General features: G+C 35.6%; 2 protein-coding genes across 12 annotated transcripts; one reads left to right on the top strand and one right to left on the bottom strand.

The window, feature by feature from the left end:
* Positions 1–235: 235 nt before the first annotated feature.
* Positions 236–10,159, top strand: LOC111308090 (Tetratricopeptide repeat (TPR)-like superfamily protein). 9 transcript variants are annotated; one of them, XM_022910338.2, is made up of 23 exons: positions 236–279; positions 382–459; positions 538–738; positions 811–933; positions 1,025–1,108; positions 1,215–1,265; positions 1,640–1,732; positions 2,253–2,393; positions 2,474–2,554; positions 2,690–2,958; positions 3,041–3,212; positions 3,648–3,763; positions 3,858–3,915; positions 4,136–4,201; positions 4,485–4,560; positions 4,636–4,697; positions 4,867–4,918; positions 5,272–5,645; positions 5,744–5,838; positions 6,071–6,313; positions 6,670–7,313; positions 7,476–7,679; positions 9,615–10,109. In XM_022910338.2, exons 1-23 carry the CDS (start codon positions 268–270, stop codon positions 9,797–9,799), a joined length of 3,480 nt encoding a protein of 1,159 aa, XP_022766073.1. In that variant the 5' UTR covers positions 236–267; the 3' UTR covers positions 9,800–10,109. The 9 variants fall into 9 exon arrangements, 8 of the variants coding, with proteins under 8 accessions (XP_022766073.1, XP_022764682.1, XP_022763282.1 ...); XR_016340679.1 differs by having other exon boundaries at positions 4,485–4,697; positions 6,670–7,338; XM_022908947.2 differs by having other exon boundaries at positions 385–459; positions 2,711–2,958; positions 4,485–4,697; positions 9,615–10,159.
* Positions 10,160–11,705: 1,546 nt separating this feature from the next.
* On the bottom strand, positions 11,706–15,933 carry LOC111312411 (uncharacterized protein At1g76660-like). Of its 3 annotated transcripts, none has more exons than XM_089757989.1 (4): positions 15,545–15,933; positions 15,278–15,388; positions 12,930–14,115; positions 11,706–12,038 (listed from the first exon to the last, which is right to left on the bottom strand). In XM_089757989.1, the coding sequence occupies exons 3-4, from the start codon at positions 13,975–13,977 to the stop codon at positions 11,827–11,829; spliced, it is 1,260 nt and encodes a 419-aa protein (XP_089614115.1). In that variant the 5' UTR covers positions 13,978–14,115; positions 15,278–15,388; positions 15,545–15,933; the 3' UTR covers positions 11,706–11,826. The 3 variants fall into 3 exon arrangements, with proteins under 3 accessions (XP_089614115.1, XP_089614116.1, XP_022768768.1); XM_089757990.1 differs by having other exon boundaries at positions 12,930–15,013; positions 15,545–15,818; XM_022913033.2 differs by lacking the exon at positions 15,278–15,388 and having other exon boundaries at positions 15,545–15,717.
* Between the last annotated feature and the right edge of the window lie 3,278 nt (positions 15,934–19,211).

The raw sequence follows: 19,211 nt of genomic DNA, 5'->3' as shown, positions 1-19,211 counted from the left end.
GAAATTTTTTTTTGTTAATGTGATAATACTTTATAACATTTAAGAATTAATATGATAATGATATGTGAGCACGTCGTTAATGATTTATGATTAAGTAAAAAATTACTTATTCAGAATTTAATGATTAGACAATGTTTTAAAATCATGATTGAGTGATTTTATTATTACTACTTAAACAAAGCCAAAGCTATATGCATAAACATTACATATGCAACGCGAGTCAAGAGGAAGCAGCGTACAGGGTTTCAAGGATTCCCAATTACAAAAATGAAAACAACGGTCTCTTTCTGCGCCCCCTTTTTTTTTGGGTATTCTTAACGTTAAATGGCTTTGCGAAAACCTTTAATACATGGAGTAAATTTTTTGAATGGATGATTTCAGCAGGAGGAAGAAGAAAGAAGGCGGCTGGAAGAGTTGGTGGAAAGCAATCCCGATGACCCCTCCCTTCATTTTCAACTTGTAATAAAAATTATCGATTCCTTTTGTTGGTCTTTATTCTGAGCAAATACTAATAGGAAGGCACATGTGAATTTGCAGGGACTATGCTTGTGGGAATGTGAGACAGAGAAAGAGAGAGCGGCGGAGCATTGGGTGCTTTCCGCAAAACAAAACCCTAAAAACGCAGCAGCCTTCAAATACTTGGGCCATTACTACGCCACTGTTTCGGTTGATGTCCAGAGAGCCATCAAATGTTATCAGAGAGCTCTATCCCTTCATCCCGATGATTCCGATGCTGGGGTATATTCCACCTTCTTTTTATTATTGTTATTTCTTTTTTCGTTGATTAACGGTAAATAACAACGCGCGCAGGAAGCTTTGTGTGATTTGTTGGACCGACAAGGCAAGGAGTCCTTGGAGCTCGCAATTTGCAAAGATGCTTCTCACAACTCCCCCAGGGCTTTCTGGGCATTCCGCCGATTGGGTTTTCTCCAGGTTTTTTTCTTTCTTTTTTTTTTCCTTTGAAAGAGTTCAAATATTTTTTTCCTTTTTATTGGTGTGCATCTGCATTCATCAAATGGATCAGGTGCATCATAAGAAATGGTCTGAAGCTGTACAAAGTCTTCAACATGCCATTCGCGGCTATCCTACCTCTCCTGATTTGTGGGAAGTAAGTTTCTCCCCTCTTCTTTGTCTCCTTTATATTGTACTTACCCATTCTATTGCTTCTTAATTTTGCCAACCCTGTTCTATACCTAATAATAATTGTCTTCTAGGCTCTTGGTCTTGCCTACCATCGACTTGGCATGTTTACTGCCGCAATTAAGGTATCCACTTTCCTTTTATCTTTCAAACTAGTTCTGACCGTTTCTTTTCTCTTTTTCAATTCAAGCAAAATACTCTTCTAAAGTTATTCAGTGTGTGATTCACATATCTAACACTGGATTGATGCAACTAAAAATTAAACACGGTTGTACTTATCAGATAATGCTGCATGAGATTTTCTTGTGTACAAATGAACATGCTGAAAGCAAGAAAACCCATTTCTTTTATACATGATCTATTATTTGTCTAAATCATATCTATGTCCATAATAGCTAAGGCTGGTCTTTTAACTAGTCTAAGGAATTCTTTCACAAATTTATCTTCTTGGGTCCCACATAATCATTAGGCAATTAACTTATTATGGCATTTGTAACAGTCCTATGGGCGTGCAATTGAATTGGAAGATACAAGAGTCTTTGCGCTGGTTGAATGTGGAAACATCTTTTTGATGCTTGGTTCCTTTAGAAAGGTAATTTTTTTTTTTTTGGTTATATTTATCTCTCTGATTCACCTTATATCTTTACTTTTTTAATTTTATATATCAAACCCACTCTTTTCTTATTTTATGCATATATCCACTTGATTGATTAGAGTGAAAGTTAATCTCAATGGGATCTTGTGAAACAGTATTTGTAAAAGTTTCACTATTAGGTCGAGAAGATCTTGTTTGACAGCTGTTATCCTTTTTTTGGCTAAAATTTGGGAATATAATTTAGTGTATTGGTAATTTAGTGTATTGGTTGGCTGATTCAGTCGTTCAACATATGATCTAATGAAATCTCATGCAGTCTAATTGAATTCATTTATGCTGTTCTGTATTGGAAATTTCTGCTGTGCAATCCCCTTACTTCAAATGTAGGGGTATTAAGTTGGATTGCTCATGGATATTAGGCCAACAAGTTGTGATTTTCATTGATTGTACTAATCCTCATGTGTGCTTTACAAAATGATGACCATTGTGTGTGATAGCATTGTCTTTGTTCATCAAGGGAATTGAGCAATTTCAGCAAGCACTGAAGATCACACCACAAAATATATCTGCACTCTGTGGACTTGCATCTGGGCTTCTTGGTCTGTCAAAAGAATGTATAAATTCAGGAGCATTTAGATGGGGAGCTTCATTGTTAGAGGTTGGTCATCTCTCTGTTTCCTTGCTACTTTAGTAATAGCAAAAGAGAAGCATATAATAGTTTGGCCTGGCTTGTTTCAGGGTGCATGCAAAGTAGCAGAAGCAAGCATCCAATCAGCTGGTAATTCATCAGGTACTTGGAAGTTGCATGGTGATATTCAGGTAAATTATCTAAATTTGGCCCTTAGATATCCATTTCTTCTTTTTTTCTGGTTTGGGGTTGGGGGCTAAATCACCTTACATGCACCATATTTATTGGTAATCCTATTCTTGTAACATGATTGATTCAATATTGAGGGGTGTTTCCCTCCTGGCCAGCTTGCATATGCTCAAGGTTATCCATGGATGGAGGAGAGCCAGAGTTTAGAATATAAGGCTGAAACTTTTGAGAAGTCCATATATTCGTGGAAGAATACTTGTTGTTCAGCTGCTATATCTGCCAAAAACTCTTATCAACGAGCTTTGCACTTAGCCCCATGGCAGGCTAACATCTATATTGACATTGCCATTAGTTCCAATCTTATCTCTTCTTTTTACAAGGATCATACACATGATAAATGTACCTGGTAAGATCTTGGGTTTTTTTAAAACATAACCATTTTATGTTCCTGTAGATTCACTCTTTTGACTTACTATCTTTTTTATCAGGCAGCTATCAGAGAAGATGACATTGGGGGCTTTGCTGATAGAGAGTGACAACTTTGAGTTCTGGGTAGCTTTGGGCTGTTTGTCTGAGTGTAATGCATTGAAACAGCATGCTTTTATCAGGGGACTGCAGTTGGATGTGTCTATAGCTAATGCATGGGCGTATCTTGGAAAGGTACCATCCACTGTTTTAGAATCATTTCTCTTTTATTTTCCTGGTCGTAGTTTATAAGTTGAAAATAAGTGAACTTAACTTTGTTATTTATTTATAAATTGACTAATGTTGCATTTACAATGTGTTGAGTATGTTGAAAAATAAATCCTATATAGGTAGGATATATATTATTTGGGAAGAATGTTAATGATTTCATTTTGATGTTATATTCAGTAGGTGGTTAGCAGGTTGTTTCCTGAGTCTGTTCTGTGTTACAAGTCATTTTCAGCAAAAGGTTAGAAGCTTGACAATAAGTAAATGTATGTAGTAGAATTCCTAGCTTAAATGCAACCCTAAGGTCAACCTTTGCAGTTTTTGCTTAAGCTTGTCCTGATCCATGTTGGTTGTTGCGAGTCTAATCGTTGATAGGCATCTAACAACTCTGTGTTTTGATAGCTTTATAGAGAAGAGAATGAGAAGAAATTGGCTAGGCAAGCTTTTGACTGTGCTAGAGGTATAGATCCATCACTAGCATTACCATGGGCTGGCATGTCAGCTGATACTCATTCTGGGTAAATTCTTAATTTAGTTCTTGGTAACAACATATTTAGAAACAATTTGTCAGTTGATAGGCTTATCAACACCGAGGCTTACTTGATTTTGTAGGGAGTCAACACCAGATGATGCTTTTGAGAGCTGCCTACGTGCTGTGAAGATATTGCCTGTAAGTGTTGATATCTCCTTTTATTCTCTTCCACAAGTTCATGATAAAGAAATTAACCTTGGATTAGCAGTGCTTATTGCATAATCCTGTATGGACATAATTCAAATTAGTCTATGGATGCAGTAATCATCTCCTAGTGAAATAGTTTAGGGGGAGGAGTTGACCATGCATTTTACAAATAGTTTGTGTGCCTCTACTTAGAGCTTTGGTTTACATGCAGCTTGCAGAGTTCCAAATTGGTCTAGCTAAGCTTGCTTTGCTTTCAGGGAACCTTTTATCTTCACAGGTATATTAATTAAAATGTTACAGCACATCCTCTGGAAAAAAAAAAAAGAAATATGAGAACACCACATTAGTCTATTGAAATCAAAATTATTTCAGATAAGGGGAATGACGATTCTAATATTAAAAAGGAAGTCATACCCCACAAAAGACATACCTCTATTTGGAATTATTTTAATTTCAATACCCTTAACTGCTATTCTCCGAAAAGATATACCTTTAGAAAGAGCTGATAACAAACATGATTTCCCAAGTATCTGTGTGATAGTTCTAGTATTTTACAACAGGTATTTGGAGCTATCCAGCAGGCAGTGCAACGTGCACCCCATTATCATGAATCCCATAATTTAAATGGGCTAGTATGTGAGGCTCGTTTTCATTTTCAAGCTGCCATTGCTTCTTATAGGCTAGCTCGCTATACCATCAACATTTCTGCAGGCACTTTGCTCAAAGCTCATTTGAAAGTCATATCAATTAATTTGGCCAGATCACTTAGTAAGGTAAAAAACTTTGCACTTTTCCCTTGTTTAAATATGTAGTTTTTGTAGATTTGCATTGATGTGTTCTTTTAATTAATTTTATTGTCACACTGTAACATAAAATGTGTCGTTTATCCTTTCCTTGCATAAGCAAAAGCTTTTCTTTTTGTCTTTTATTTCATGAGTGCAGGCAGGGAATGCCATAGGTGCTGTGCAAGAATGTGAAGACTTGGAGAAAGAAGGTTGTTATTCTATTGATATCTGGTTATTCAATGCTAGCTTATATATTTTTGATATTGAAAAGCATTAGTCTGGTAGGGGAAAGAGTTGGATGGGTGCCTAATTGGTTTTCTTTTTATCAGTCCTACAACGTTTAACAGAAGTTAGTGCAATGTGCATTTTTTTAATGGATAATTAACATAGTTCAGTCTTTTGGGAAAGCATATAATTCAGTCTTATAATGGCTATCATGTTTTTCCTGATAAAATTCGGAACATTTGGATAACCAACATAGTTGCCTTTTGACTTCACGAGTTTTTTTGTTTGAACTTACAAAAGTGTGATCTAATCCGTTGTGTATATATTCTTTTGTAAGGTATGCTTGATGCAGAAGGTTTGCAAATATATGCTTTCTCCTTATGGAAACTGGGAGAGCATGAGGCAGCCCTCTCCATGACTAGAACCCTAGCTGCCAGCATTCCTACCATGGATAGGACATCTGCAGCTGTGTCTGTTAGTTTCATTTGTAGATTGCTGTACTACATTTCTGGACAGGATTTAGCAATTGTTAGCATAATGAAAATGCCAAAGGAACTATTTCAGAGTTCAAAAATAAGCATTATTGTCTCTGCCATTAATGCTCTGGATCAGAATTACAGGCTGGAATCGATTGTTTCAAGCAGTCGTTACTTTCTTGCATCACATGAGGAGATTACTGGCATGCACTATCTAATCGCACTTAGTAAACTAGTAAGCTTTTTGTGTGCGTTTTAGATTGTGTTTTCTATTCTGTACTAGTTTAGGCCATATACATTTAATGGATGTTACTATACCTTTGATTTATGCAGATTAAACATGGGACAGAGCACCACCTTGAATTTCAGAGTGGAGTCAGTCATCTTAGAAAAGTTCTTCACATGTACCCTAACAGTAATTTAATAAGGTATGTTTTGATTTTAGCAAATAATTTGTGGAAGTTTTTTAGAAACAATTAGGAATTTAAGAAGGTATTATTAGTTATTGTTGGGAACAGTTTGATGCTACCTACATCAAGCATTCTGATTGTATGAATGCTGATGGCGTAATTAATTATTGGAATTTAGTATATAATTTTTAACTGTAAGCTTTTAGCCAACCCACTTGTTGTACTTCTAACATGAATGTTATGGGAACAGGAACCTACTTGGTTATCTTTTGATGGCCAGTGAAATATGGGGAAATACTCATGTGGCAAGTACATACTCTATCATTGATTCTTCTGACTCTAGGAACAAAGAAGGCTTAAAATTGGCATGGGAGATCTTCAGTGCTGGGGCAGTTGCTTGCCATTCGATGGGCAATAGTGAACCGCGGTTTTCTTTCCCAACATGTGGCTGTCAATGCCAAAGTGGTTTTGGAGCTATGAAAGAGCTACAGAAGTATTTTAACTATTTCCTGTTGTCAGTTTGAATTTTTTTTTCATAGCTTTTGACTTGTAGGTTATGAATCTAGAAAACCAATTTGGTTTTTCTTTGCTTTTCAGGATGAGTATGTTATTTCAGTGTATGCATGGAATACATTATGCGAAACCTAAATTTGGTGCCCATAACATTTTCCTTTCCCATACCTTAAGAAATTCCACCTGCGTCCCCTCCTCTAAAAATAGAGGACATTAGTCTCTTTGTTTTAGTTGGCAAATGAGTCTCTTAAGACTTTTCTTGCTGTTGTACTCTGAATTGTTTGTGTTGGTTTATGTAATTAAAGATACAATCTTGTTTCTATTTTCAATGTGCAGGTGGTTACGCCAAGAGCCATGGAACCGTAATGGCCGCTACTTGCTTGTGCTTAATCTTTTACAGAAAGCACGTGAAGAGAGATTTCCCATAAACCTTTGTGTCATGCTTGAACGTCTCATTATTGTGGCTCTTTCTGACGAGTTCTATTCTGGAAAAGAAGCCTCTTGTCAATATCAGAAGTTTCAGCTTTATTTATGTGCTTCTGAAATTCTTTTGCAAAGGGGGAATATAATTAGCTGTATCAACCATGCAAAAGATGCTTCAGCACTTTTGCTTCCTAATAGCTACCAGTTTTTTGGACACTTACTATTATGTCGTGCCTATGCTGCAGAAGGCAATTTTAAAAATTGCAAAGAAGAGTATGAAAGATGCTTGGGGCTTAAGACAGATTTTCTTGTTGGTTGGATATGCCTAAAAGTAATGGAATCTCAATATGAACTGCAAACTGTTTCAAATGTTGTTGAGTTAGCCTTCAAGGAAAGCTCAAGAGGGAGGAATAATTCATGGAATATGTGGATGGCTGTATATACTTTAATGATGGGTATGATATGTATATGGAATCAGGATTTTCTTTCTGCAGAGGATTTTCTGGAGCAAAGTTGTTCGTTAGCCAGTGCTGAGAGCTGCATTTTCCTTTGCCATGGTACCCACCTATTGATGGGGATTAGGTTTTAGTATAACTTCTATGTGTCATGATGCTGCTTTAAGATTTAACTAAATATAGCTTCTTTACATTCCTTTCTTTCTTTTCTTTTTGTGTTTTAGTTTTTCCCTTCACATAGAAATTATATAATTGATGGATCAGGTGTCACTTCTCTGGAGATTGCACGGAGGTATCGTTATTCACAATTTTTGTCTAGTGCCATAAGGAGTCTCAGTAGAGCTTATGTGACTTCTTCGGTCCCAATACCTTTTATCTCAGCATTGTTGGCCCAAGCAGAAGGAAGCCTTGGTTATAGGAAAAAATGGGAGAGAAACCTTCGTCTTGAATGGTTTTCTTGGCCACCAGGTTCACTCCCTGCCCACATCTCTTTTTGCTGTTGTTTTATCTGTGTTGTTTTTTTTTCTTTCCTTTTTATATATTTTTTTGTCACTAAGGTTGTATATGTGCTGCACATGTCTGGGACTGGGCTGATTATTTGCCATGTCGCTTGAAAATTTTAAAGAGATTATAAAAGAGAAAGCTCTATTCTTAATAGCTGTGTTAGCACCTACTTCCCAACTGGTTGATGCATGAGAATTTCTTATTCTCTATAAAGTGGAAATGGCGAGGGAGTTGGAGAGCACCAAACAGTTACCTAAGAGCCTCTGACAGTTCTGTTCACTGCCAATTTTTTTTTTTTTTTATTTATTTAGCTCTTACCAAATTGCAATCACTAGAATCTAAAGTATCTTCTATATCCAAAAACCGTTGAGCAAAAATGCAGAGGACTGAGCCAAGTTTTTAAAAGGCTTTAATAGGGCTTACACTTTCCCTCTAAAACCTTACTATTTCTCTCCCTCTGCAGCCTCCCAAATAATTGCCTGAGGGATTAACCCTATCACTTTTCTCTTACCTGTACATGTGACCCTTCCAAGCCCACTACTCGGTATTGAAACCTGAAACCACCCAAGTGGCTTTCAGCAGCCCATGTGCCAAGTACCTAAGCTGTCTTGTCCAAGACCAACCCATTGCCTCACCTAGAAAACAGTTATAGTAGAGAAACTCTTTTTCCCTATTTTTGTGGGTTATTTATGTTGAGAATTCTTCACCAAGTTGCTTCTAAAGCAAAATAGCTCCCTTTATTGGAGCATTTTTCTTCCAAACTGCCATCCAAGGAAAATTCTCATACTCTTCTATTGTTATGCTTTGCAAGTGGAAGTCACCAATAAAGCACTTTCACCGCAAAACAGACTCTTTTACTTGGTCTTCGTATGTAAGGGTCTCCCCTCTGACCAATCTACCTCATCAGGAAGTGGATTAAAGTTGGCAAGAGTCTCAAACTCCTAATCCTTTACATTTCTCTGAAAATGAACATTCCATATCAAAACCTAGGTCAATGAAGGCGTCCTTATTTCATTCCAACATAAGCAAGAAAATTTATTTTTCATAGATCCATAAAATCGTGGCAAAAAGAGACAGTGAAGAGTGCTGCTCACCTCACCCTTTCTAATCCAAACGCTTCCAGCATAATTTTTAGTGTCTCCCCACACGGCATGGATCAAAGACCTCCATAGATGGTATTTTTGTCTGCCAAAAATCTCCAAAGCTGTTTACAAAGTTTGGTCTTATTAAAGGAGATTAGTGGTTAACCCTACTATTTCTATTAGTTGTTTTGACTACTCCCATTTAAGCAAATAGTGCTTAAATTTTTGCCCATACTTCCTCAAAGAAGCCTCCTTTGGATGTCTTTAACATCTTTTAGCCACCAAGCAAGGGATGGGAAAAAGCAACATTAAGTAAATGGGGATGTTTTTGAGAATGCATTAAATACCACTTTTTACAAGGTGAATCTACTTCCACCTTGCGAATTAAGAGATGTAATGAGCAAAATAATATTTAAGTGAATGAATGATAACTATATGAACCTCAAGTTTAGTCAAGTAAATTCTTAAGAATGAAATGAGTAGCACTAAGGAGGTAATAGGCCTCTGATTATATATTAGATCAACTGGCTTATTTAGGTCTTGCAAAATGGGATCTTGCAACATTGGCCATTTTCATGGGAGAAGTTGGTAGAGTAATTGACCGATGCAAGGCATTAGTGTTCATTGTGTCAGTGGATGTTCTGTCAATGAATTGATAGCTACATCCTTCTAGGCCTAGGTTGACTATAGTGTGGTAAATTTGATTCTATAAGCTGGCTTGATAAATGTTTCTTGATTGTGATGATTAAAAAGTTGTTGCTAATACAAGTAGCTACGCCTTCAATGATAATTCTGATAGGTTTTCTGTTTTATGCAGAAATGAGACCTGCAGAGCTCTTTTTTCAAATGCATTTGCTTGCAAGACAGATTGAATCTGAGTCTGACAGTTCATCCAGGGTAGAGTACTGTCAAAGTCCCCAGCAATGGGTTCTTCGAGCAATACACACAAACCCTTCTAGCTTGAGATATTGGAAAGTTCTGCGAAGCTTATGTAACAACTAGAGACTCGAATCTGTAAATTGAACAATGACTAGCAAAATTTTCCAGATTCTGTTTTTTACAGATTACCTAGGAGGACTTCGGACTTCTTCCTCATCTCACTGTTCAAGATTTTGTAGATTGACCTGTGTTTTCTTGCATGCAATTGCCAGTAGCTACCTGAAAATTGTTTTAGCCTTAACACAGACATTGACTTGAAGAAGTCTTTGCAGAAAGTTCGTTTATTATAGCTTATAATTGGGCTGTGTAGGAATTTTTTATGGATTTCTACATTGAATACTGCCTTCAATACAGTTATTGAAGATTTGACCCATTGTAGTGAGTGAAATTGGGCAAGTGTTGCTAATTATGTCGTTCATTTCTTCGTTCATGAAATCCCCTGTAATACCATATTATTACCATGCCGAGGGACACCACACATGTTAGTCTTTGGTGTTTGAGATAGGAGCCATTGTTTTACTGCATGGAATTAATAGAGAAGGGAGTTGATTGGGTTTTGGCTTTTGTTACTATTATGTTGCATACGAGGTTTTTATTGCATGAGACAAAAGCCATTCATTTGCATATTTGCATACCAATTTCTTTTTTTATTCAAATAAATTCTAAAATGAATTGATAGTTGTAGTTTTTGTTTGGTCCTAATCCCTTTTTTGTTATATTCATATGTTGATAATGAATTTTTAATTGCATTTGAAAAGTATATCGATGGCAGTGACGGAAGAGATGAGGGCAATTTTGTTTGAAAAAAATTTAGTTGGTCAACTTTTAAGTGACGTAGCAGTAAACTGCAACATCGTTAGGGGGTAAATTTTTTTTTTTTTGTTTTTTTAACTAGAGGGGTCTAGTGTTGATTTGGATAATTGTAGGGATGTTTTACGTATTTGTACCTTATTTCCCTGTTAGATGACACAGATCCTGAACTATGAAATAGTAATGTAAAAGTAATATATTGAGAAAGGAAAAAAAAAATCGTTGGTTTGAAATTTTAATAAAAAATTGTATATAAGATTAATAAAAATAAAAAAATTTATTTTATATTTAGTATATTTGATACAAATTATAATATTAAAATTTTTATATTTTACACCTGTTAAATACAAAATAAATAAATACAAATATATCAACAATTAAGTCTCTATTCCACATGCAACTATTAATTAAAATTTTTGTTTAGCTTTTAAGAGTTTCGTGTCTTTATGCAAATCTCTCATGCTTGACAGGGGCTTTTTACAACAGGCCGGGATTCTCTTGGATTAACATATGATGTATCATTTGAATTCAATCTCTTTGATAGACTTAATCTTGGATGGTTTGTGATATCTGTACCATCAAACCCCAGGCAAGGTGAGAGGCCAATCCAGATGCATCTGCATTCTTTATTATTATTATTATTAAGATAAAATATATTATTTACCACTCAATTATGATTATATTTTTAAAATGATTACTAATTAAAATTTGAATAAATATTTTTTATTATTCAATCATTAGTCCCTAACAGTATACTAATGTAATAATACTACATTAGCTGTTAGATACCACGTGGCACTAACACATCAGCAAAATATATTTTTCTCAAATAATACCATTGTAGGTTTCTTTCTTAAATTTGTACCACTAGAGGTTGCATAAGGATTTAAATTCATCCCCATGATTCCACCCCCCTTGAACCCCAAAAAGCAGTTCCTAGAAGCAGCATTCAACAGTCACAATGATGTGTTCTAAAGTAGAATACACTCGAGTAAAATTGCATTTTACAAAAGTATATATATATATATATATATATATATAATTACATGCATCACGCATGTACGTTATAATGAAGCAGGAAGCTAGGGTCACGCTCATAATCAGAGAGATCAGGTCATACACCTGACTGAGATGGACAACAAAGAAAGGGAATATCTGGTTAGATCACAAGTTAAGATCATTCCACCTATCATAATGAACCATTAACAGAAGTTATAACAGAAGAAAACTGCAGTTTACTACATAGGGAAGCGGCTGATAACTTGTTTCTGCTTTGGTTCTTAGTCGAGGCATGCGAGATCTCCTTTGCCTTCTCTTAAGCTTCTTCCTCTCCTATAGTCAATCTCTGCATTAGAGCTTGACAAGTCCAGATGATATTTCCTTCTCCTTAATGAACCCTTCTTCAAAAATACATCCTCTTCATCAGTCAGGGTATGGTTGATGGGTGTAATTGACCCAGAGACATTAGTCACCTGCCTCCTTGATTTTTGATCTGCATCATGTAAGGAGAGAAGGTTATTGAATTTTAGGTAACAGGGCGCAATAACACAGAGATGGGATGAGAATCCTATTAAGATGGATTGATAGACATTTTATAGAAATATAGTCCCGAAGCAGTCCAAGTACTCTGGAACTTAAAACTTTCTTGAGTAGTTGTGATACATTTGATTCATCAATCCTCCAATTCTATCACAATGCTATTCATGCCTTATTGTCCTTTACTCCTTTCACTGTGAAAGTTCAGAATATGTACCCTTAGGTATGATTGTGTGTGCATGCACGTGCATGTGTTACCAGATAATTTTAACCTAGCATAACGTAAAGTAGGAAAAATAATACCAAAAATTATCATTCAGAATTTGTTCAAAGTGGTTGATCTTATTGGAGCAATAGATTCTCACTTAAGAAATTATGCTGGATGCACAAAAATATTAATTATCACACGCACTATCTTCATGAGAGTAATGAAGTATGGAGTCATTCAGATAGCAAAAGCAAAAGAGAAGTTCAAACAAAGTAAAGAGAACTTATAATTTATAGTCTTTCTCCATACTATTGGAGGGATTTTCAAAAGAAAAAAAATAAAAATGATGCTATGAACTTCTCTTCTTTTCCTTCCTTTTTCATCAATACAAGTTGCCATTATATGAAATATGAACTGCATAAGCTGGAGAAACTGACACCAGAGAAATTTACAAGATATAGTCTGTGTCGTATTTATTATTTAGAAATTATGGAATAGATGACATCCAGAACGCTTAGACGGCTAACACTGAAACTGCCAAGGCTTTTCAGTTTATTTAAAATTCCTTCCCACGATTTCTTGACAACCAGCAACTGACAGAGTAATAATGAATTTTAGATCAAGTTGAGGACACTTTACCTTCGTATCCATTGCATGACACTTGCCGATCACGGTGTACAATCCAATTGACAAGATCAGGTTCTGATTTACATTCCTTCTCATCCAGCAAGTTTTCCTGTATCCTATCTGTCTTTGGACCTTCACCGATTGATGCAAGTTCCATTCTTTCTTCAAAAGCAGGTTTATCTGTAGGAAAAGGTGTCATGGTAAACGAGTCCTCTGTAACATCAGTAATCTCCATATATTGAGTAGTAGTGATTATTTCATCTGCACTAAATCCAAAGGAAGCTCTGTAAGCTTCAAGTTCTTCCACATCTTTCTTAGGACTTTTACTATGTCTATTTTGATGCCCATTGCAACTAGTAGGATAAACATCTGAATCCTTGGAAACACTTAATCTCCCACCGGCATGAGGAAGTGGATTATGATCCAGATAGAATTGTGCAAATGTAGCAGGACAGAAGAAATTTGTATCTTGAGACCCTATGGAGGAACCATTAACATCATGCCCAAATAACCTGCCAGAACCACTTCTTGAATGTTTGCCATTCTGGGGAAAAACTGAAGCATCCCACTGCGGAGGAAATTCCTGTTCAGGAAAGGATGATGACAAACAATCAACCATGGTTATAGAGATTGGTGATATGAGGCTACTGGCAGGACTTCCGGGGTATAGCGGATATGTGGATTGAAGATCATGTACAGTAATATAAGTATTCTTATCAGCACTTTTAAGAACTGCAGAAGATGTCAAGAACATTGCAAAAGGGACATCGGGTGAAGAGCGGGTAGTGAGGTGGGCTAACTCGGGAGGGGGAGTGAGTGGAGCAGTAGAAGGCTCAGTTGTAAAGGTTGAGAAAATGGGGGGAGAAACTAGTTGTGTCTCATGGGCATATGGTCCAGTGGCAAACATGGTGGATGATGGCCCTCCAGGCGAGTTAGCAGATAATGACAAGAAGCAAATTGGTGATTGAGCTGTTGAAGGGAGTGCAGAATTTGTAAAGGACGCTGGAGAAGAAGGAGGTGCTAGAAGTGATGGAGCTAATGTAGTAGCTTGGTTGGTCATCCCAACAGCTTGAGAACCATTTGGCTGGGTGGCTGATGCATTGCCCTCAGGAATACGAGATGCAGGAACAATACGCTTTCTGCCTTTTTGTTTACCAAAACAGGAAAATAGCCCCCAACATCCTCCCCATCTCTTTCGCTAGCAACAAGATTAAACATTGTAAGCTTCAGTCTGATCACTCAAAAGGAAAGGAAAATTGAAATTGAACAAATTAAAACCAGCAATCCTCAAGAAGTAAATTCCAATTAGTAAGAGGATTAGGCTCTCTCTCTCTCTCTCTCTTTTTCTGTGCTTAAATTTCAGCAGCATAATTTCCAGAAAAGCAAGATGAATTCGGAAACACATAAATGAGCACTATATATCTCTAGAGCTACTGCAACATTGAAAGACAGTACAGATGAATAGATGACAAATACCAAGATTCTTCAGAATATGGGTACAAGAAATCAAGTAGTTTTGTGCTCAGAAAATACATTCTTATAACATGCACAAAAGAGCACCATTCAAGCATATATGTATAATACGTACATGTCATATACAACAGATCACATACAAATTCTTTGTTGTGTTAAAATTTTTCCATACACAGCAGACACATCTCACACACACGTGCAGAAAGAGGAGCAATTCAATACAGAGATAAAAGAGAAATAGTGTGTCTAGTAACTTAGTGTGAACGGGCAAAACGTAAAGATAATAATATTAACAAAGTGAAATGATAATCCAAACCCACTTATTTCCACGTATAACCAAAGGGTTCTAGGAAAAACAGAAAACTCACGTTCCCGGAACGGGAATTGGAACCTTTATATAAGGACAATGAAATTCAAGAAGAATGCAGCCCTCAACACTGCACTTAGGCATGGTAAGCACTGCTGTTACTAAATTTGCAAAGTTGTACTTCCAAGTTTGCGCTGTTGTTAAAGTTAGATTTACTACTGAGTCGAGAAGCTGTTAGATGTTGGGATTTTAAGATCGTTTGTGTAGGTGGGATGAGCAGCAACGAATGGATAGAAAATTTGAAAAAGGTCTGAAACTGCAAAACAAGTAAAGGAAAGGGAAATGAAAAGACAGACAAGGTAAATCAAGGATCTCAAGTAGTTTTCAATAGCAGAAGACAAAAATTCTTTGGTTAACAGAATCCGACAAGCAAACTTGTAAGGAGGTGGTGAAGTGGTTGGATCTATAGATGAAGAGTGCAATAAACTAAGTACATGTATCAAAATATTAAAGGACAGACAATTAAAATGCGATGAATAATGTTGAACACTTGAAATTGAGAAGTCAATAAAACACACACCGCCAATTAACCACACCAAGAAATCCAGCATCTCATCAGAGTGTAGGTCTTGTGAGATGGGCCCAGCTCAGATCAATTCTTTCTTCTTCTTCTTTAATTGTTTTACTAGTTCTTTGAAAAAAAAAAAAAAAGAAAAACAACACCACGCAAAAAGTCACAAACAAATCAGAGGAGAATAATAGTAGCGAAAAAAAGAAATCAGATCTGAGACAAAACTGGAGGCAAAAGCAACAGATCTAAACAATGAGGTAAAAGTAAAAAACGAACCCGTTCTTGCTGATGGAATCTGTTCTGCTCGGAGTCCATTGTAGCCGTTTCTTTCTGAATTAAGAAATTTGTTATATACTAGTACTAGTAGAAAAAAACATATAAATAATATCAGAAAGTTAAATTAACGGAAGAAGAAGGTTGATGAAGCCAAATCCATCATTCATATGACATTTCTTTCACAACATTTGGAAAAAGACGGAGGAACACATATCTATAATTAATCTATTATTTTAAGTATTACTTCGTATCTTAGTAGTGTGCAACTATGTATGCTATATATATAAAATGAAGAAATGCGGCTTTGTCGTTGAGACTTAAAAGCTGTCGCCAGTCGCCAGTCGCCACAGTAAAAACCTTTCCACTCCTATCGATGACTGATTTACAATGCTCTTTTCCCTCCCTTACAGGGTTAACTTATGTATTATTGGGTAAGGTACCTTAAAGTCCGATACTTAAAAGATTAGTTAGCTAATCAATATGAGTCTTTTAAGTTTTTTATGGATTTCACTCCTAAGGATGATTGATTTATAATGCTCTTTTTCCTCCCTTCGAGGGTTAACTTCTGTATTATTAGGTAAGATACCTTGAAGTCCGATACTTAAAAAACAGTTAGCTGATCAATCTGAGTCTTTAAGTTCTCTATTGAAGTTGATTTTGAAATATTGTATTTTGAGTATGCATAATTGAAGTTTGGGTTCTCATAAAAGAATCTAAAAGATCTTCGACTGAAGTCTTTTTATTTGAGGGTGACATAGATAGATATGAAAGTATGTAGTATTGCTATGAAGACTGTTGCTGATATGGTGGCTGCTGAAAGCCAGGTGGATGAAGTGGTCTAGGAAATTAAGCATGCTGTGGTGGTGGTGGTGCTGGTGGTAATGGTGCCTAACTAGTCTAAAAAGATGTGGGATGGTGATTTTGTTGTTGATTCCAAGAGCAAACAAGATTATTCCTCTAGCCTGGGTTGTATATGGAAGAATAAGGGTTGTTGGACTACTTTGGGTTCTGTCTTGCAAATGAAACTGACTCTGAATGAGTATTTGGACATGACTCTCCTAGGTGTCCTACCTTGTATGTCTCACACATAGATATGGAACTATGGGTATGAGTCAACTTTAGATGACTAGGCCTAGGCTATGAGGATGTAACTTTACAATGTAAAGACTCAACAAATTTGGCTAAGGAATCTACCTTAGCACTAAGTGCTCTAAGCTTCTTAAGCTCGTACACCCCTGAAGCTTTCTTAAGATGCTATTTTTCATTGGACCACTGACAATTATTAGTTGCCATATCCTTAATCAGATCATAAGCTATGTCAGAAGTTTTATAAATTAAAGCACCTCTTGATGCAGCATCTAAGAGTGTTCTAGTATTAGGTACTAACCTATTGTAAAAGATCTAAATCTTTAGCCATTTTGGTAGTACATGATGTGGATACCACCTCAAGAACTTCTTGTATCTCTTCCATGGCTCATACAAGGTTTTCAAGTCATGTTAGACAAATGTAGTAATTTCATTCCAAAGCTTGGCCGTCTTGACCTGAGGAAAAAATTTAGCCATAAACTTCTGCACTAAATCATCCCAAGTGGTAATTAAATCTGGTGGCATCGAGGTAACCAACTCTTAGCTCTATTTATAAGAGAGAATGGAAACAACCTAAGCTTAATGGCATCCTCAGTAACACTATCATGTTTAAATGTATCACATATCTCTAATAAATCCCAAAGATGAGCATTTAGATCCTCACTCAAATAATTTCTAAATTGCACTTACTGTTATATCATTTGGATGATTGTAGGATTAATCTCAAAATTATTGGTTTGTATGATTGGCCTCCTAATACAAGGCTAAAAACCATGAAGATCGAGCACAGCATAATCCTTAAGGGCTTTAGTATCTTGCTCGGCCATAGTGATAGTAGGCTCGGTTTATTTTTTCCTTCTAGTCCTCCTACAAGTAGCCTTAACCTCAAGATATAAATGGATCAACTCACGATTTCTAACAGAGTGCATACATGGGCCCCAAGAACACTAAACCTAGTAACCACTCTAAAAATAAAACTCTAAATATGTACACCTAGAATTGAAATAAATTTGAATTCTAGCCTAAGGTATGTACACTAAAGTAAATCAATTTATAGTAGAGTATGATGAAAGTTGATATTAACCTAGGACTCCTTAGATCTAATCTTCGGCAATGGCACCAAAAACTTTGATTGGTAAAATCCCATGCAAGCGCACAAGCTGTCAAGTAATAATAGATACTAAAAAATCTGAGTGTCAATCGTTCGAAGATTTCTAAAGAGGTTCCTAAACTAAGTACTGCTTGTCTTCATATACTATTTAAAGTTTGTTCGGTCCATCAATATCTATGAAAAAGAAAGAAAAAAAAAAATTCCTACAAAATTAATGATGCAAAATCAAATCAAGAAACAAATCATAAAAACAATTATGAATCAAAACTAAGAAATAAAATCCAAAAACATGTAATAGAATACAAAATTAAAAATTAAATGTGAAGAACAATGGTATATTCACATGAAAAAAGTATTTAAAATTCTAAAACCAAAATTCCATAAAAATAGTACTTTAAATTCTAAAAAATAAAAATTCAGGAATTGAAATCTGGTGTAATCCACAAACTAACACCTATAATGAAAACTAACTTGTTTTCTATTGATGAAACATTAAAACTAAACAAATCCTATATGAAAATCTAACTGCCGACTTATATGAAGAGTTGCAATGGAAAAAAAACCAAATACAAGAACGTGTAACTAACGGTGAATGCATCTTCATTTGTATGACTTCACCATCACAAACAGCTTAGTTTACTTTCATGAAACGTATATATGATCCTAAATCTAATTGCACTTTGTATGGACAAGAAAATATCTACTCAATGAAGTAAAATGAATTAGCAAGCTTAAACAAACAATTAAAAAAAAAAAAAGAATAAAGAAAACATTTCAGTTTTACGCATGCAGTGAATGTATGAAAATAGTGATTGAAAATGCAACATGCAATTTTAGTAAATGAAATCTCTATGCTAGGAAAGAAACTTATCTCTAAATGAAGGTGAGAGGATCAAGGAAATGATGAAAAAAAAAAAAACCAGGACTAAGATGCAGAAAAAAAAAAACTTCAACCTGAACTCAATCAGAAACTGTTTCACCATGCATCGCTTTGCATGAACCTTAAAAAAAAAACTTCAGCCACAATCATAAAAGGTAACAAGAAATATTCAACAACATTGAGAACATCAGTACTAACAAGTGTCTCACGAGAATCCACAAAAAAGAACAAAAATCAAATGTAAAATCAACTCAGCAAATTAAAACACAAAACAAGTTACTGATATGCTTCAATGGAAAGTGTTTGATTCAAACAACATCTAGATCAAGTAAAATTTTTAAAAAATCAATCAAGAATCATTAAGTAAATCATAAAACTATGAATCTAAGAAGAAAAAAGAGCCAATAGTTATCCATAAAGAGAGCAGATCCACGCCAAACAGAAGTGATCATGTCTGGCACCAGCAGTTGCTTCAATCGCACCTTTCAATTTTTGACCTGAAATCCTATGCTTCAAGTTTCAATCTAAAATTTATAAATGTTGATGATCTGTAGCTTAGCAACCTGTAAAAAAAATTTGAATAAAATTTA

Source organism: Durio zibethinus, chromosome 3 (assembly GCF_047325235.1).
Source record: "Durio zibethinus cultivar Kanyao isolate XHJ-2024 chromosome 3, ASM4732523v1, whole genome shotgun sequence".
NCBI classification, from domain to species: domain Eukaryota; kingdom Viridiplantae; phylum Streptophyta; class Magnoliopsida; order Malvales; family Malvaceae; genus Durio; species Durio zibethinus.
This window is presented reverse-complemented; position numbering and strand designations above follow the sequence as displayed.